The sequence below is a fragment of the Leptonychotes weddellii genome, chromosome 1 (genome assembly GCF_054177405.1).
Source record: "Leptonychotes weddellii isolate Sample4059 chromosome 1, ASM5417740v2, whole genome shotgun sequence".
Taxonomy (NCBI): Eukaryota; Metazoa; Chordata; class Mammalia; order Carnivora; family Phocidae; genus Leptonychotes; species Leptonychotes weddellii.
The window spans coordinates 81,030,727-81,047,793 of record NC_138369.1 but is presented as its reverse complement, the minus strand read 5'-3'; the positions used below and the strand labels follow the sequence as shown (position 1 = coordinate 81,047,793).

The 17,067-nt window shown below is 51.9% G+C and overlaps 1 protein-coding gene across 1 annotated transcript; it reads right to left on the bottom strand.

Moving 5' to 3' along the window:
* Positions 1-7,549: 7,549 nt before the first annotated feature.
* On the bottom strand, positions 7,550-8,566 carry SOX14 (SRY-box transcription factor 14). The gene has a single exon (XM_006727907.3). It carries the CDS (start codon positions 8,562-8,564, stop codon positions 7,842-7,844), a length of 723 nt encoding a protein of 240 aa, XP_006727970.1. The 5' UTR covers positions 8,565-8,566; the 3' UTR covers positions 7,550-7,841.
* Positions 8,567-17,067: the final 8,501 nt, after the last annotated feature.

The window sequence follows — 17,067 nt, the reverse complement described above, 5'->3', positions numbered from 1 at the left end:
ACCTACTTCACCTCAATCTCACGTTATTTTAAAGAAAGAAAACTTCATTGCATATTCTAGCAAAGTGTATTTGTAGGCGAAGGTTTAACAGAGCCAGAGAGGATGTGCAAGGAGTGAGAAAGTGAATTGATGGATGGATGGTTAAATGAATATAAATGAACTGACACCTTTACAGGAAAATAACATTTCTTTTCTTTTTTTATTCTATAGATCAGTGGGTTTTGTATCTGTAATTCTTTCATACCAGCAAAGAGGAAATAAACTCTCATGTAAATCATTTTCCCCCCATCTGGAGCATATTAAAACCATGCCTTTTTTTTTCTTTTAAGCAGACTCCTTTCTCCCTATTTGCTTATCAGTTCATCCACCATTACATTTTAAATGAAATTGCAAGACCCTTGTCCCTCCCCCAAATTTCAACCTGATGTAGGAAAGTGGGAAGCAGACTTTTCTTGCTTTAGAATAGTGACCTAGATTCAATTACAGATAGACCCAGAAGAGAGAAGTGACACCTCACAATTTTCTTAGAGGTCTTGAAAAAATTAGAAATCCCAAAACAATACTTAATGGAAAAGAATCTGTTTATTTCCCCATTATTCCATCTTACTTTTTTTCCACCTTAATTGCATTGCTTTGGTACATTTAATTGTTCCTAGTATAACATTGCAATACGTTTCCCACGGGATATTTAGCATCCTAAGAACGGGCATTTCAGGGAAATTTCTGAATTTGGTTTTTGAGAGTGGGTGTCTACATATGGAACGTGTGCAATACTTCAAGCCGAACCTAAACAAGATGAAAAATAATCACATAAGAGGCATATTTTTCCTATGTCCTTAAGAAGGTGAACAAATTACATTACAAAAAGCACACCTATTATAATTGCATTGCAGACAAACCATTGAACGGAAAAAAAAAACAAACCAGGAAATATATATTATACTGTGTTCCTAATTACTGTGGAAAAATGTGGTCAAAGAAATAGAAAGAGAGGAGAATCCTCTGATTCTGCTTATTGACTTTTTATCACTAAATTAAGCATATAAATGACCTGAACGGGTGGTTTGGTATATTAAATTAAAAAAAGAAGAAGAACAATGATTGTCTCTTCCTTTTCCCTCCCTCTCAGATCTCAGCCTGAAAGGAGTCTCCGAGAGATAAGAAAGATGGGATTCGGTCCGTGCTGCTCTGGTTGGTCCTGCTTATCCCGGAGCAGGGAGGCAGTTGCCTTCCACACAGGATTTCCGTTCGGGGTTCACAATAAGCGGTCTCAAGCGGGGGCACATTCCCCACCACCTCCACCGCACCCCAAACAAAGAAGCCAAAATTGGCTGTCCCAAGCCCAGTGCGCTTGGGAACCTTCGAGGTGCGTGAGGGCGAGGCAGGCTGCTGCAGGCAGGCGTGGACTCCTCAACCCTGTCCACGGGTTTGGAGCCGCGAGGCGTAGCAAGAGGGCAGAAGTGGGCTCGTGTCTATGCGGGTATCCAAAATGAAAGAGAGCTGCAAACGGCGCAGAAGTCCGGGCATGAGGTGCAGAAAACAGAGCAGGGGCGCCGCCTTGGTTCTCAAACACTTTCGAAGGATGGGTTTTCCCCGAGAGATTATTTCAGATCCTGGAAAATAGGGTTCCGTTGGGCAGTGGCCGCAGCACTGGGGTTGTGGGTGCGTGCGCGGCCCTGCAAAAAGGGTCCCCCAGGCCGCACGGGGGAGCGCAGCAGGCGCCCGGCCCCGAGGGAGTCGGTAAAGGATTGTTTCATTTCAAAGTGAAAATCTGCAGGCTTTGGGAAACGATATTCAAAAAAGTATATAATCTCCATATGCCGCTCAATGGAGGATCCTCATAATTTACAGCGGCAGATAAGGCTAGAGGGTGTAATAAAAAATCTGAAGCCCTCCCCTCCCCCTCGCCGCCTCCCCGGAATTGCACCTTGGGCAGCGGAGCAGAATCCGGAATGTGAACTTCTCCCGACATATGTTTCCCGCAGATAAGTAAACAATCTGGACGTGAAATGGAAATGGTAATTAATGCAGTAATGCTGTTACACCTCGAGTGTGCAAATCCCATTGACTCGCCGCGCCACGGGGGGTGCCGGGCGAACGGGGACCAGCGGCGAGCGCCTCGGCCGCCGGCTCCCTCCCTCCCCTCTCCCTCCTCCCGCGGTACCCGGGCGAGGCGTCCCGAGAGCCCGCAGGGGCTTGGCCCCGCTGCAGGAAGTCGGGAGCCGCTCGGAGGCTCTCGGGACTCCCGGCTCTCCGCCCTCCGTCAGCTAGGCTGGTGCGCCGCTCCCGCCTCTCCCGCCTCTCCCGCCTCTCCCGCCGAACCCAGCGCGCGCCTCACACCCACCTCCCCTCCTGCTCGGCGCCGCTCTAGCGCCCGCAGAGCCTCGGGGCTCTGAGGTGCCACCGAGCCCTGAGGCACCCAGGAGAGGCTGAGCTCACGAGCAGGGAGCAGCAGGCGACGCGGCGGCCTTCAGGCCGAAGGGGCTCTGCGCTCTAGAACGACCGGTCTTCCCGGCTCGCGGCCGACGGGTCTGGGCTTCGTCTCCTCCTGGCTCCCGGCCGAGTGCGGTCCGGCCGGCTGGCAGAGTTTTCCTGAAGTCCCTTCCAGCCCTGCCCCGAAGGCACGAATCGCGTTTGATTGCTTCTCTTCCCGACCCAAGAGTGGAAAAGTTTGGAAATGGCCACTGGCCGCCAGAAATAGCGCAACTCCTTCATTTTGTAGCAAAGAGGAGACCACGGGCTCCTTTCTGTCTCTGTCCGGCCTGAGGACCCGTTCCCTTCCCCGACTCGGACCAAATTCTTGGGGCCTTTTGGGGGGTCGGCGAGGATGCACAGAGCAGGAATTAGAGCGAAGAGGACAAGAATCTAGGGAGGCCTCCCAAGAACTTCCTGGGCCCGAGGCCCTTCCAGCTTCACAAGAGCACAACTCCGACACCCCGACCCAGGGACTGGCAGGGGGCCGCGGGTGACAGCTAAGCCGGATGCAGGGTCGGGGGCTGGGCGAGGAGGGAGTGTCGAGGCTCTCTTTTCTGCCTCCAGCCCCCTTCCCAGTGCCAGGGCAGGCACCACCAAGTCGCTGTTCCCGGAGCGCACAGAGCAAGGGTTAGGCCGAAGCGACCGCGAATCTCCAGTTCCGCGTCTACGCCCGCCCCAGAATTTCTAGAGATTCCCACCCATCCCCAACTTTATTATTTTCTTAATTACTCTGCAGCTGCCCAGCGCCAACGCTTCTGGTTCCAGGACAAGTACCATCCCCGGAGCGCCAAGAGAGTAACCGGCCCAAATAGTGCCCCCAAAGCTGAGTCGAGGGTCTCGAGGTCAGGGCAGCGCCAGAGGCTAGGAGGGCGCGCCCCTTGGCCATGGCGGGAGGAAAGGCCCTGGCATCTCCATACCCAAATCTAACGTGCCCCTTCTGTCTTCCTCTCTTACACTCACACACAATCCACTCAGCAAATAAAGAGATGAGAGTTCTTAATACGAATCTTGTGAATTAAGTGATATTCAAATTCAAATGACTTGAAATTCATTGTCCGCTTGAACAATGGTGACAAGACCAGAGCCGGGGAGGAGCTGAAGGAGAGTCCTCGAGGGCAGTCCTAGCGCCAGCCTCACTAAGTTTTCCGGGCCCTGGCAGTCTCAGTTCTCTCCAGAGAGGGTGCCCACGGGGGAGACGCTTCTCTAGGTAGCGCGGTATAATGAAAGTTCCCTAGACCCTCCTGACTGAAACATCACCCTGCTTAGGTGACTGGAAAACCCAGGAGGTTATCTAGATCCAGTTTTAAAATGCAAATGTTAAGAGGGTTTCCGATGTCAGTCACTCACACCTCAGTGAGATTTACTTTAAGTAGCTGGTGTCTCCCAGTATAAAGTTGGTTGTTCTGAGGAAACTAATATTTAAATGGGAAAACTCAGAAACTGGAAGGGAATTAAAGATTTCTGGAGACAGACCCAAAGCTGGGGAAGCGCCTGAAAGGCTGCGGGAGTTCTCCATGAGAGGCCAGGAGCGGAAGGGGGCCAATGATCTCGAATCTCCCAGAGGATGTGGTCAGTGTGCCCCTGAGCCAGGGGGCTGCCAAGGTTTAAGAAAGAAAACCTAACTAAAACCCAAACAACTCTGCCCCTGCCGCACCAGCGCCACCCGCTGCCATCTGGAGCCTGTGTTGGTCAGGACTCCAGGGTCCTAGAAAATGCCTAGTAGGGGAGGGGTGGGGGTGAGCGTGGCAAGTTTTGGGGTCAATTTTTTTTGTTCCCCGGAAGCAGTCCCCGCAGGCGAGCGGCCCGGGCCCTCTCTGGCACCCTTGCCCTTGCTCCAGGGAGGCCAAGGCTGCGGGCAGAAGTCCGGGACCCCCAGGCTGCGGGACGCGCTCAGAGCTCGGAGGAGTCCACGGAGTCGGCTCCTGCAGGGTCCCTGTCGCCCCGCGCGCCCCGGGAGTTCGCGTTCTCCCGATGACACCAAGAGTCTGTCGAGGGTGACTCTTGACTGCTCTTTGCTGCGAGTAGCGCGCTCGCGCTCGGGAGAAGCGGCTCTCCTCCACTCCGGGCGGGCGGGGCGCTCCTCTCCCTACAGGTTTGCTTTAATGATTTTCTTGAAAGAAAGAGACAGTTGTGAGCAAACAGGTTTGACAGGGACTGCTCCCCCCCACCACCACACACCCCCCCAGGGGATTTCTTTTTGTCTGCGCCTGACTTCAAAGTCAGTAATCGGCCCCTGTCAGCGGCGTGACGAGGAGGATTTCGGCTGTTTGTTAGGGCGAGTCGCAGCCGCGCACCTCGGCGGAGGCTCTGCGGCCCGCGGGGCGCGGGAGGCTAGGCAGAGGCAGGTGCTGCGGGGCCGAGGCTGGGGCCAGGCCTGAGAAGGACAGAGAGCTGGACATGGCCCGACTAGGAAGGAAAGAGACGAGGTGGAACAGACACGGCTAGAGCTAGGTCTATGGCTTTAGGTCCCGGGACCTGCGCTGGGCCCCGCGCTCTCTGCTGGTTGGAAACTAGTCTCAATCACCCAGTCGCGGGCACACGGGCGCCTCCCTGCTACAGCGCACCCCAGTTTCCTGGAGCTCCTTTTGGAGTCCGCAGGGCCGGGCGCAGTCTGGAACCCTGGTTTCAGTTTTCCAGCTTCCGCCGCCGCCGCCCGAGGCCTCCCCTCTTGGACCCACCTGGTACCCCTTCTCAGCCTAAGCCAGCCCGGGAGTCTCCTGGGCACCCTGGTCGGGCCGTGTGCGCCAGAATCCTCCTCGGGCCGGGGCGCTCTGTGCACCTGGGGCGCTGGTGCGCCGGGCTCTGCGGGGAGACACCCAGACCCCTGTAAGCTTCATCTTAGGAGATGTTAAGGGACACTGAGCTATGAGGGAGATCAGAGCGGCTGACAGGACTGTCAGTTGGGGTTATATCAGACAGCGAAACCACGGTGCCTCCGCCCTAGGCCTCCTGGGCTTCTAGGGGGCGGAAGGAGGGGCTTTCCCTAAGCGCCTAGAGCCCCCAGACCGGACGGCCACCAGAGGCAAGTCACTTCCTAATTGTCTCGATTTGTAAGAGGGTTTTGTGATGCTAAGTAAGCGTGGCGCAGCCCGCCCGGCCTCCCCCTACACGTCCCCAGCCCGCTTTTGTTTACCTTCGCCTGATCGCTCATTTATTTATCTATCTATTATTTATAGGCGTCTCCTCCTATTCAACGCCCGTGTATGTTAATTGTGTTATACCATTTAATTCTAACATCGGTCTCAAAAGAGCTCTTAATGAGAAAAGCATATACAACACGGATCACTTTGCTATTCAGCTCAGCCAGATGGACAACTGCTAACTTTTTTTTTTTTTAATAATGAAAATCCCCCTTTGACAAAGGGGCTCGGATGAATAGGCTCCAAATAACACCTCAAACACTTCTAATTGTTTTGAGGACAATATGCTAATCGGTGGTTTTTCGGCTTCGGTGTCTGTTGACAACGTTTCCCTTGCACTTCCAGCCACCGACTCCTTTAGAAAAGGCAGAAGCAAGCACAAAAATCCCTCAACAGAAGCAGAAAGCAGACAAATCGCTAGGCTGGCCCCCACCCCCATTCCGCACCACATCAAAGCCAGTGGGCAAAGCACCCCACCTATGGAAAAACATGCAAGAGCACGGCTTTGGGGGTCAGACTGGTGAGAGATAGGGGTGAGGGAGCACCCTTCGATTTTGAGAACAAGTTCCAAAGAGTTGGGCTGGAAGGCATCAGAAGGTCCCTTCTCCTCTATGAAAAACAGCAATCTTCAGCTAACATTCACCCAGTGGGGAAAGGAAAAGGCTCTTTTTGCTTTTTTGTTAAACACCAAGGGCTGAAAGTTATTGAATTTTTATGATTTTTTTTCACTCCATGCCTGAGCCGTGTCGCCTCCCTTTTTCCTTGGATCCCGCAGAATCTTGGTAAAAAGTCTTCCATAGTCCAGAGCAGGGACCTAAGACACGTTTTTCTAGGTTTCCTAGACTTTGATTGTTTAACTTAGGAACCAGTATGGAGCCCCAAATCCCAAGAGCCAGCAGCAGCGTTCTCAAGCATCTTTTAAAAATACCAATTGCACCAGTCTTCCCCCATGCATTGAACTTAAACACCCACCGCAGGACTCCGTGCCTGGTGCGCAACTGGTTCCCAGTAGACTCTGCGCTTTTTCCATTCTTTCAGAGTTTGGTTTAAAAGAAAAGAAAATGCACCCAGGTCTCAGAGGTCTGGGTCGGCTTTTGTCTTAGCACATTCGCTCCTTGAAGTGGTCTGACCACTTTGTGAAGAAGGCATGGAAGGAGTGACGTCCAAGGGACCGATACCTTTGTCCAGCCTCTAAAGGCAAATAGCGGGTCCAGAGGGCGCGATCGATTGGGACAAATCCCAGACTCTGGGCCCCATTGCATCTGGCCCACAGGCCACCAGGCTCGGCCCACGCAAGACCAGCCATCACTGCTAGTCACTCTATGTGCTCTAAGCCTCCGACGACCCGACTTCACCGCCCCTCGGGCAGGGTCTCCTGACTTCAGATTTTATGCACATCAAAGGTTACTTTTTGCAATGACAGATTGTCTTTATTCAAAACGTCTTTGTTCAACAAATGAACAGAGTAAGGAGGTGAAATCCTTCTAGGTACATTTCCAAGACATCGTCAAAACATTTATGACCATTTAGGATGTTTTTATTCTTTTAATTTTTGTTCACTTTCTACTTCCTGACTTCATAACCCGACATTCTGTCTAAAAGTAAACTTAGGTCTCTAGGAGCACTGCTTTATACAAAGAAAATAATCATGTGGGTCCCTTTGTTTTACCTTTAAAGAAGCAAACACTATCATAGCATGATTTTAAATAGAAATATTTCCCTTTCTGTAGTTTTAAAATTTTAAGCCTTTCCCCCCACACATAGAGCAAATGGCACCTAGTTGTGTCTGATGGCAAAACACAGAGCCACAGCTAACTCTTCAGGGTGCAAAAGAAAAAAATATATATGCATATTCTAGATATAATACCAGGATCTGGGAGTTCTGGAGTCCAAAGCCCATCAGAGGAGAGAGAAGGGGACATAAATAAAGCAAAACTGCCTCCTTCTTTTGTCCAAAGGGGGTACAGTTGGAGATTTGTTTTGGGACAGTCGGGTAGGGGAGCTGTATAGCTGTCATATGTTCGCAAGTTTCTGGCACCTGTCTGCGCCTTGGGTCCGGGAGGATGCCCCTACCATCCCCCTGGAAGAGAGGCAGAGTCTGGGGTAGGGTAGCGGGCAGCGGCACAGCTGACCCGGAGGCATCTGCAGGCCCCCGCCAGGCGCAGAGGACAGGGTGCGGACCCCGCTTCCAGGTCACCCTCCAGGTCTGGCGGGCTGGGCTGGGGGTTACATGGCCGTGGCATGGGCTGACGAATAAGGGTCTATGCCAGTCTTGGTCATGCCCGGGAAGAGGATGTAGGCGACGGGGGGCTGCAGGGTGGAGGCAGACCAGGCGGTACAGTTACAGGGCACCACGTAGCCGGGATTGGTGGGGGACGGGTGCGTGTGCGTGTGTTGGCTGGGGCAGCTCAGGCTGCCGAAGGCGCCGTTCTGGTAGCCCAGGGTGGAAGCGTAGGGCAGTGCGCCGGTGGCCAAGGTGTGGGGCACTTCACCCATCTTCTGGATGGCGCTTGAGCTAAACTGCGCGGGGTCCAGCAGGGAGTAGGGCGCCGAGGCTGGCGGCAAGAAGGCCCGGGCTTTCTCGGGCGCGCTCAGGAGGCCGTCGGAGGCCCCCACGGGCAGGCCGGCCGCCTTGAGCGGGTCCGTGTCGCCCAGGTAGGGCAGGGGGAAGACATACCTGTCCTTCTTAAGCAGGTTCTTGGGCTTGCGCCGTGGCCGGTACTTGTAGTCAGGGTGTTCCTTCATGTGCTGGGCGCGTAGCCTCTTGGCCTCATCGATGTACGGCCGCTTCTCTGCCTCGGACAGAAGCTTCCATTCGGCGCCTAGGCGTTTGCTGATCTCTGAGTTGTGCATCTTGGGGTTTTCCTGGGCCATCTTGCGCCGCTGGCCTCGGGACCATACCATGAAGGCGTTCATGGGTCGCTTGATGTGGTCTGAAGGTTTGGACATGGTCCCGGAGGCTAGGCGGGTGGGGGTGGGGAGTGTAGGGGCTCTGCAGGCAAGCCCGAGCGCGGTTGTCTGTCTGCCTGTTTGTCCGTCCTGAGCCGGTGCTCTGCGCTCCCCTCGCCTCCGCACCGCTGAGGGGAAGCCAGAGAGAAGCGCTAACCTCGCAAAGTTCAGCTGATCATGCCAGTCCCGGCACCCAGGCAGGCCCCGGGGGGGGGGCGAGTGAGGACAGGAGGGGCGGGGGAGGAGAGGGCAGCCGGCCGGGGGCTGCCGGCACCAGAGGCTGGGGCCCAAGTACCAGAGTCTCTGGGATTAAGTGGCCAGGTAATTTGCTGGCGAGGGCAGGAAGCTCCTCCTTCTCCCCCTCTCCACCTTCGCCTTCTCTGGTTCTCTTCTCTCCTGTGTCTACCGCTGTGGTTCCCTCCCCCCTCCCGTGGTTTTCCCGGAGCTGCCTTGCCTAGCACAGCACCTGGCTGAGAATGCAGGGAGGCTGGTGAACGGGAGCCAAAAGCGGCGAAGTTCAAAGGCGAGGTGGGCCCGGACAGCACGCACTCTGACATAAGCGCGGGGCGGTGACTCCCCAACCTGGGCGCCAATCAGCAGCAGAGAAGGCAAGGGGGCGCACCTGCCAACGCGCCCGGGGAGGAAAGAGAGAGCGCGACTAGTGGGGGCGGGGAGAGGTGTGAAGGAAAGATTGAGAGAGGGAGAGAACAGAGCGGCCAGCTCAGGACTGGGGACTTGGATTCCACGTTGTTTCTGGCACTGTCAACAAATAAAACTCTTCGTGCCTGTTTCCTTTCCCGGTCGTGCAAAGGAGAATTAGGCCTTCGAATACAAAGACCTAGGGAGGGGGCAGCAAAGCGAGTGAGCCGAGAGCGCGTGTTGATAAATAGGACAGCCTCGCCACGAAATGCAAGGACAGCACTTTCCCCCCTTGTCAAAGATCCTCGGTAAAGAAAAAGAATATATCAAACTCAGATTAAAAAGCGAAATAAACTTTTCTAGCCATACTCTTGGGGTCCTTTGGCGGCGTTCTCACGGGATGCCCCTGGGGCTCCGCCTCCACCCCTGCCCCAGGATGTGGCGCCTGGGCAAAGCGCTGGGTCCTGGGCTAGCACAGCGGTGCATTCCAAGCCGTTGCTGGAAGGCCTCGTGTCTGGCAGCGCAGTTTTCAAACCCTGGTGGGTGAGCTAGAAGAGCGCAGCGATCCGCTCTTCACTTTTGTGGAGAGGCTGGGGAATGGGATTTCCGTCATGATTCCTATTTAAGATATTATTGTTTAGTGTTTTTAAACCTCCAACTTTCCCCCTACGTCTGTTCATACGGAAAGGACAGCCTGGAGGCCGGGCCTGCTCCCGGTGGGGCATGGGGGCTTTCCCGTTGCCCCTTCTGCAGATGCCCTAGAATGGAGTCTCAGGCTGTATCGGCACCCAGGGCCGATTTGTCCCTGGGCACCTCTTCCATCCAGCGAGAATTCGAGACTCGTTTCTTGCGTCAGATGAACATTCTTCGGGTAAAAAGGACGAAATAACACGCAGAACCAACCTGCGTGCCTGTTTCCTTTGAATAATTGCCTGCCCAATGTGAAATGCCCTTAGGGGAAATATTTATTAAATGGAAACCATTGTCCCAGGCCCAGCAGGACCTGCGTGTGTTCCAGGCTTATTGGCTTTTGCACCAGCCTCTCTCGGGAGGACGACCAGAAACGCATGGTTCAGCGTGCTTGGAGGGGTTGGTGGTGGGGGAGGCAAGCAGAAAAAGAGGAAGCAGGGAGAGAGGGGTTTTCTTTAACATGTAGTCTATCACGTTTGAGGCGAAGGCTTTGAGTCTCCTTCCTACAATTAGACCCGTGGCATTTCTCATCCCTAGCGTGCTCTTCAGAGAGCCCATTTTGCAGATTAGGAAACTGAGGTTGAGAAAGGCTAAGTGATTTGCCAAATAACTCCAGTGGGAAGTGGTGATGCTACGTGTATGGGATTTGAAAACCCCTAATTTGTTTTCCACCCCACCCGGGCGCAGGTCTGAAGATTAGATGGTGCCGCAAGCCAGAGGTGCTGGCTATCGGAGCCATTGAAACCGGCCATGTAGATAAACCTCACTGGAAGACTGATCTTTGCCTGCGCTTGTTTCACTTATGCTCTGGTTGGAGACCTGGCTTCCCTGACAATAGACCTCGCGCCAGGTGGGCCACCTCCGTGTGGGCTTGTGAGCAGGTGCACAGTTTTTACATTACTCTCAGCACCAGCCCCGGCCTTTATCCCGCCCTCTAACCCTGTTTTCTGCAAGAAGTTTCACTTAGCTTGGCGTACCAGGAAGTAGAGGTGTTTTTCAGCCCAGTCGGGGAGGGTTTCAAGAGTCTCAGGCAACCCCTACTCAGATCCGACTAGCCTGCGGACTAAGCGCTGCGCTCAGAGCCTGCCCGGGATCGAGGTCTAAGAGCCAGGCAATTTGAGTTCCACTGGGCGATCTCTACAGATTGAGGAAAGAATGACAGAAATGCTCATATCTGCAGAGAGCTATAGCGTCTGGCGGAGACCCGCTAACTCTCACTCTGGAACCCTCGGGGGACACCAAACCCACACCCAAAATTAATGGGCTGATGCAAACCAACCTCTAAGAAACTGCTCAAGGAGGGGATCTGGCACAAGGTCGCAGACCCTTTCTTTCTTCGCAGTCTCTGAGCCAACTCATTCCAGTTGCCCCGAGGCAACTCGGGGCAAGCTTGCGCCCCTCTTGAGTTCCTCAAATTTCCTCTTTCACCTCCTGTCTGCGCTACTTTCTAAACATCTCACACTCCATCCTAGTTTGTAATCCAAGACTCTTGAGCGGATTAGTACAAAGGGGAAGCAATGGTGGGGTGGCAGTTTGTGGGCAGGGCCGGAGCCCCAGGCGCCAAATGACTGCACCGACCCTGGAGGGAGCCAGTATCCCCTTGCTCATCTTGGCCTTGAGACTTGAACTCCGCGCTGGGAGGGAACTCAGGGTTGAGGGCCGCGCCTTCCCAGCCTGGCATCCCAGCGTCTCTAGGCGAACCGCGCAGCCGCTGACAACCCTTACACAGTGCTGGTTGGCTACCCGTTTATTCAAGACTCAGTTCTGGGCCCCTCGAAGGAGTTCCCGTGATCCCGGAGTCTTTCCTGGTACTGTCTCCAGCCCATGCCTCTTCCTTCTTTGAGCTGTCCCTCTAAGGTCGGCCTCCCTGCCAGGCCTAGACCACTGGGCAGACGTCCTGGAGAGTTGGCCCCTGGGGAGAGCCAGGGGATTTGGTCACCGCTGGAACAGGTCTTAGGACAAAGGTCGCCTAAACGCGCCTACTGCTTTATCCGAAACCTGAAGCTCGGGCCTCAGGCGGTCAGGCCACTCCCCAAAGCTGGAGACCTCCTTGAGGTGCGGCCTTTCCGCTTCCGCGTTTGCGGAAAGAATCCTCGCACACCCTTAAGTACGTATGCGCACCTTTACGCAGCGCAATGACTCAAAGCACGCCGCGTGCTACCCTAAGCCTTCTGTCTGGGTACCTGAGCAATAGGGTTGCTGCCGGCAACTGTCCTCGTTCGTGTAGAAGTGAATGAGGGACCTCGGAGGTCACAACCCTATATCCTTGTGGTCCCCCCTCCCCCCGACTCCGCAAGGTCCTAGGTGCGCCTTTCTCTCTGGTTGCTCTGGGTCTTCTCAGGGAGCATCTCCGCTCTCCTTTCAACCAACTCCTTTCGGTACTTCGGGTCTCTTTCAAGGCTTCACCTCCTCTGCAGAGCCCTTTTTGATTCCCGTGCTGGGCTAACACCCCTTCTTATGCTCTCACTCTCACACCCGCTCCATCTCATGCCCCTTTCCCAGCCTCGCGTGGAGCCCTGTCGCAGCCCGTGGAGTCCACCAGACTTTGAGCTCCTTGAAGGCAGTGGCTGCATGTTTTATCTTTGAGTGCCCAGTGTCTGCACAACTCCGAGGGCAAAGAAGACGCTGGGTAGTTTCCTTCTGCTCCGGCTTAAAGTTTTACAACAGGCCTTTCCCAGCCTTGCAGCTGCGGGGTTAGATCCCAGGTGTAGCCTGGTAGAGTCAAGCGCGGAAGTCCCGGGCTCCCGGGCCCGCACCCACCTGCCTGGCCTCAGCGCGATGCCGCCCTCCAGCCACCACCTCCTCCTCTCTAGTGGGCAGAAGGTCTCAGCTCCGAGACCTCCGGAACTGAGCGACAGCCGAGTGCGGAGAGGAATGCGGGCGCAAATGGTGACTTGGAGAACGCGGTTGTGGGGTGGAGGACGTGAGGGAAGCTTGCCGCTCCGCTCGCGCCTGGCATGTTTTCGGAAGAGGCCAGGAGAGTCACCCAAGTTAGGATCTGCGGAGGGGCTGGGCACTCGCAGAACGCCAATCCTGCCTGCTTACTGCGGCCCCGCCGGGATTCTGGAGAGGAACTGAGGAAGTTCCAATGTGGGTTTCGGGGACCCTCCGCGCCGCCCCAGCTCGCTGCGGGGAGTGTGAGCGCGAGGCACACTCAGGTGTTTACGAGGGTTAATCCAGCCCACCCATGAGCGTCGACAACCCAGGAGCCAATATTGAGGATAATAAATTGATCTTGGGAAATAATGCACCTTGGTTAAATTATAAACTAAAATTTTCTTATTACCAAAAATATTGTAATATTTGGTATCCCTGCTTTTTCTTTTTTCCTGTTTTCAGACTTTAGAGATATCCCATACCTCTAAAGTGCTCAAAAGGACGCAGGACTCTCTGGTCCTATTAGGACATTTTCTGATAATTGCTGTAGGATCTTCCCTCCAGAAGCCAGCCCAGTCCACTCGTCTTGAAATTTTTTAAAACTTCAAGTGTCCCTCGCAGCCAGGATGGCACAGGAGGGCCTGGCTCCACAAAGAAACAATGAGAAAGCGAACTTAACCAGGCGCCAGATGCCTGGAGTGCCTGCAACATCACGTTTGCAATGCTCAGCTGGAAGAGCGTGCTTGATTGGGCTGAAGAAGGACACGTCGGTCTCAACCATAAGAGCGCGCCCAGGTAAGGAGACTTTTTGATACTTCAAACTGCCTTACCTTAGCAGGGGTCTGTTTGAAGCAGAGCTCACGTAATTCACCGACTTGGTGAAAATTAATGGAGGATTGCTAACATCTGCACACATATCCCAGAAAATGGGATGGGTATGAGCAGGGGTAGGGCTTTGAAATCTTTTTATTCATTCATTCATTAAAAGGCTATTTATTGAGCACCTGCTATGTGCTAGGCACCGTGATGGGATACAGCAGTGAACAAGACCTGCAAAGGTCCTTCTCCCATGGAGCTTCCAGCCCAATGGAAGACAGACAAAAAATAAGAAATAAATCCTGGGGTGATTCCTGGTTCCAGCTACCAAGTAGTTGCATCACTTCAGGCAAGGTACTTAACCTGTGTCCTGGTCCTTCAGCTGTAGTAGGTATAATGGATTATTATCAGGACCTAATGAGTTATTACAATGAAAGCCCTTAAAACAGTGCTTGGCATGTAGAAACTGCTCAATAAAGGTCAGATTATATTATTTTATAATTAAATAAGTTATTTTCTGATAGTGTTCAGTGGCAAAAAGTGAATCAGGATGATGGGACAGGCTGAGGGAAGGAAGTTTCATTTACATTGGGTGGTCAGGAACCTGAACACAAGAATAAGCCAACTTGATAAAGAAAGGGGAGATAAAGTAGAAGAAGCAGGAAATCCCACTGCCTGAAGAAGAGTGCCTGAGGATGTAAGGGGCCAGAATGGCTGACACATGGCCATGACCCTGGGGAGAGTATAAGGTAAAGGCTGGGTGAGGTTGGCAGCGTCCATATTATCCAGGGCCTTATAGGCTCCATAAGGAGTTTAGGTTTTATTCTAAGTGTACTGGGAAGTCACTGGAATGAGACACACCAAAATTATGTAACAATCCGAGAGCCACACACACGACATACTGGTTATGAGACACTCTGTTTATGGAGGAATCTTACCTTAAATTATGGGCCTGAAACTTTATAAATGGACAAACTTTTATTGGTCCTGGGGTCAGCTCTTGACTACGCCTTAAAAAATAAGGCTACTCCTGCTGAATATTTTGGACTCCTCTTATCTCTCCTTTCCCTTTGGGAAGCTAAGGGGAAAAAACAAGGGATAGCCACAGCTCTTCACGATTCCAAAAACTTGTCCATTGATACTCAGTAGATATTAGCAGCCTGATGGGTCCCTGACTTACTCTTCCTACTTCCCACCAAGTGGTGCTCTTCTACTTCCCTGTGGAGAATGCCAGGCGTCTGAGCTGGCCCTTTCTGGAGACACTCAGTCTACATACAGGCATCTTAAATATCTCAGCCTGAGAAATAGAGGATTTATATGTGAGCAAGTGATGTTTCTTGAAATTAAAAAAAAAAAAATCCCAGTGGTTATAAGAATAGGAGAGACATTTTGTTCTAAAATAAAAGCCAAAAGAATGTCAACATTGTATGCTTCTGCCTTGGGTTTTATTGTGTTCAGGTGTTTCACATGCATTAGGGCTCCCCCACCCCCATTCTTCTGATGTAAGAATCCTTGGTCAGCTTTTATCATAAATAATACTCTTTAAGACTCTGTGTGCCTAATGCAATCGGCCAAGTTATTGGAGCATACATTCTCTTGCCAATTTTATCACAAATTATGCACTGCAGAGGATAAGACCAAACTCTGGCAACAAGCCCCAATCAAGGATCAGAATAACACTTCTTTTTGTACCTACCTCTGCTCACAACCTAAATAGCAGGAAATATTGGGGCACTCAGCAAAAGGTGCTACTTTAAGCATGTTTCTTTTCATGTACTTATTTCTTTAAAGCATCATTTTTACATGTTCTGAAGACCAACAACCCTTAGTATTTTATTTGATACTAAGGTCACTGAAATATTTGTTAAGTTGATTTGTTAAGTTGATGCAGTTCAAGACCTAGGGCTTCCAATTACTGTGAGACCTTGGGCAAATTACTTGACTTTTGGCCTCTCTTTTCTCAGCTGCCGAATGGGGATGATAATACATTGGGTGCTCAGGTTGGTTGGCTGATAGGCTGTCAGGCCTGATACTGCATATCTACCACTGTGTAACAATTACTCCCAAAATTTGGTGGCTTAAAACATCAAACTTTTATTATCTCGTATGTTCTGAGGGTCAAGAATTCAGGAGCAGCTTAGCTGGATGGTTCTGATTCAGGGTCTCTTAAGGAGTACAATCTGGATGTTGCTGGGGTTGCAGTCACCTAAAGGCTTGGCTGAATGGGAGGATCTGCTTCTAGGCTCACTCATGGAGCTGTTGGCAGGGGGCCTCAGTTCCTTACCACATGGGCCTCTTCCTAAGGACTGCTCAGGACATGGCATCTTGATTCCCCTTGTGAAAATGATCTGACAGGGACCAAGACAGAATCTTGGTACAGTGTGGGAGGAGACTACACAAGGGAGCAAATACCAGGAGGAAGGATCACTGGGGGTTGTTCTGGGGGATAGCCACCACAGGCTCCAAGTGGGTAACAGAATGGGAAGAGCTTTATAGGCAGCAAAACACTGTAAATCTAAGTTACCCACACTGATTGTTTCTTCCAGACATGATCACAGCTAACTCTTGGCAGAATTGTGCGGAGAACCCCATTTTGCCTTGAATTCTACCACTTCTTTTTTTTTTTTTGCATTTTGAATATTTATTGCTTTTGTTTTAATATAAAGCAAAAAGTTGTAAGTTAATTTAATTTTTAATAATGACTATGTTTTTTTTTTAAATTTTTAATTGTTATGTTAATCACCATACATTACATCATTAGTTTTTGATGTAGTGTTCCATGATTCATTGTTTGTACATAACACCCAGTGCTCCATGCAGAGCATGCCCTCTTTAATACCCATCACCAGGCTAACCCATCCTCCCACCCCTCTCCCCTCTAGAACCCTCAGTTTGTTTTTCAGAGTCCATCGTCTCTCATGGTTTGTCTCCCCCTCCGATTTCCCCCCCTTCTTCCCCTCCTGCTATCTTCTTTTTTTTTTTCTTAACATATATTGCATTATTTGTTTCAGAGGAACAGATCTGTCATTCAACAGTCTTGCACAATTCACAGCACTCACCATAGCACATACCCTCCCCAGTGTCTATCACCCAGTCACTGCATCATCCCTCCCAACCCCCAACTCCAGCAACCCTCAGTTTGTTTCCTGAGATTAAGAATTCCTCATATCAGTGAGGTCATAGGATACATGTCTTTCTCTGATTGACTTATTTCGCTCAGCATAACACCCTCCAATTCCATCCACGTCGTTGCAAATGGCAAGATCTCATTCCTTTTGATGGCTGCATAATATTCCATTGTATATATATACCACATCTTCTTTATCCATTCATCTGTCGATGGACATCTTGGCTCTTTCCACAGTTTGGCTATTGTGGACACTGCTGCTATAAACATTGGGGTGCACGTACCCCTTCGGATCCCTACATTTGTATCTTTGGGGTAAATATCCAAGAGTGCAGTTTCTGGATTGTATGGTAG

What these genes read in the sequence shown, in the direction of transcription:
- SOX14 (XM_006727907.3), bottom strand. Translation starts at nt 8,564, where the DNA reads ATGTCCAAACCTTCAGACCACATCAAGCGACCCATGAACGCCTTCATG.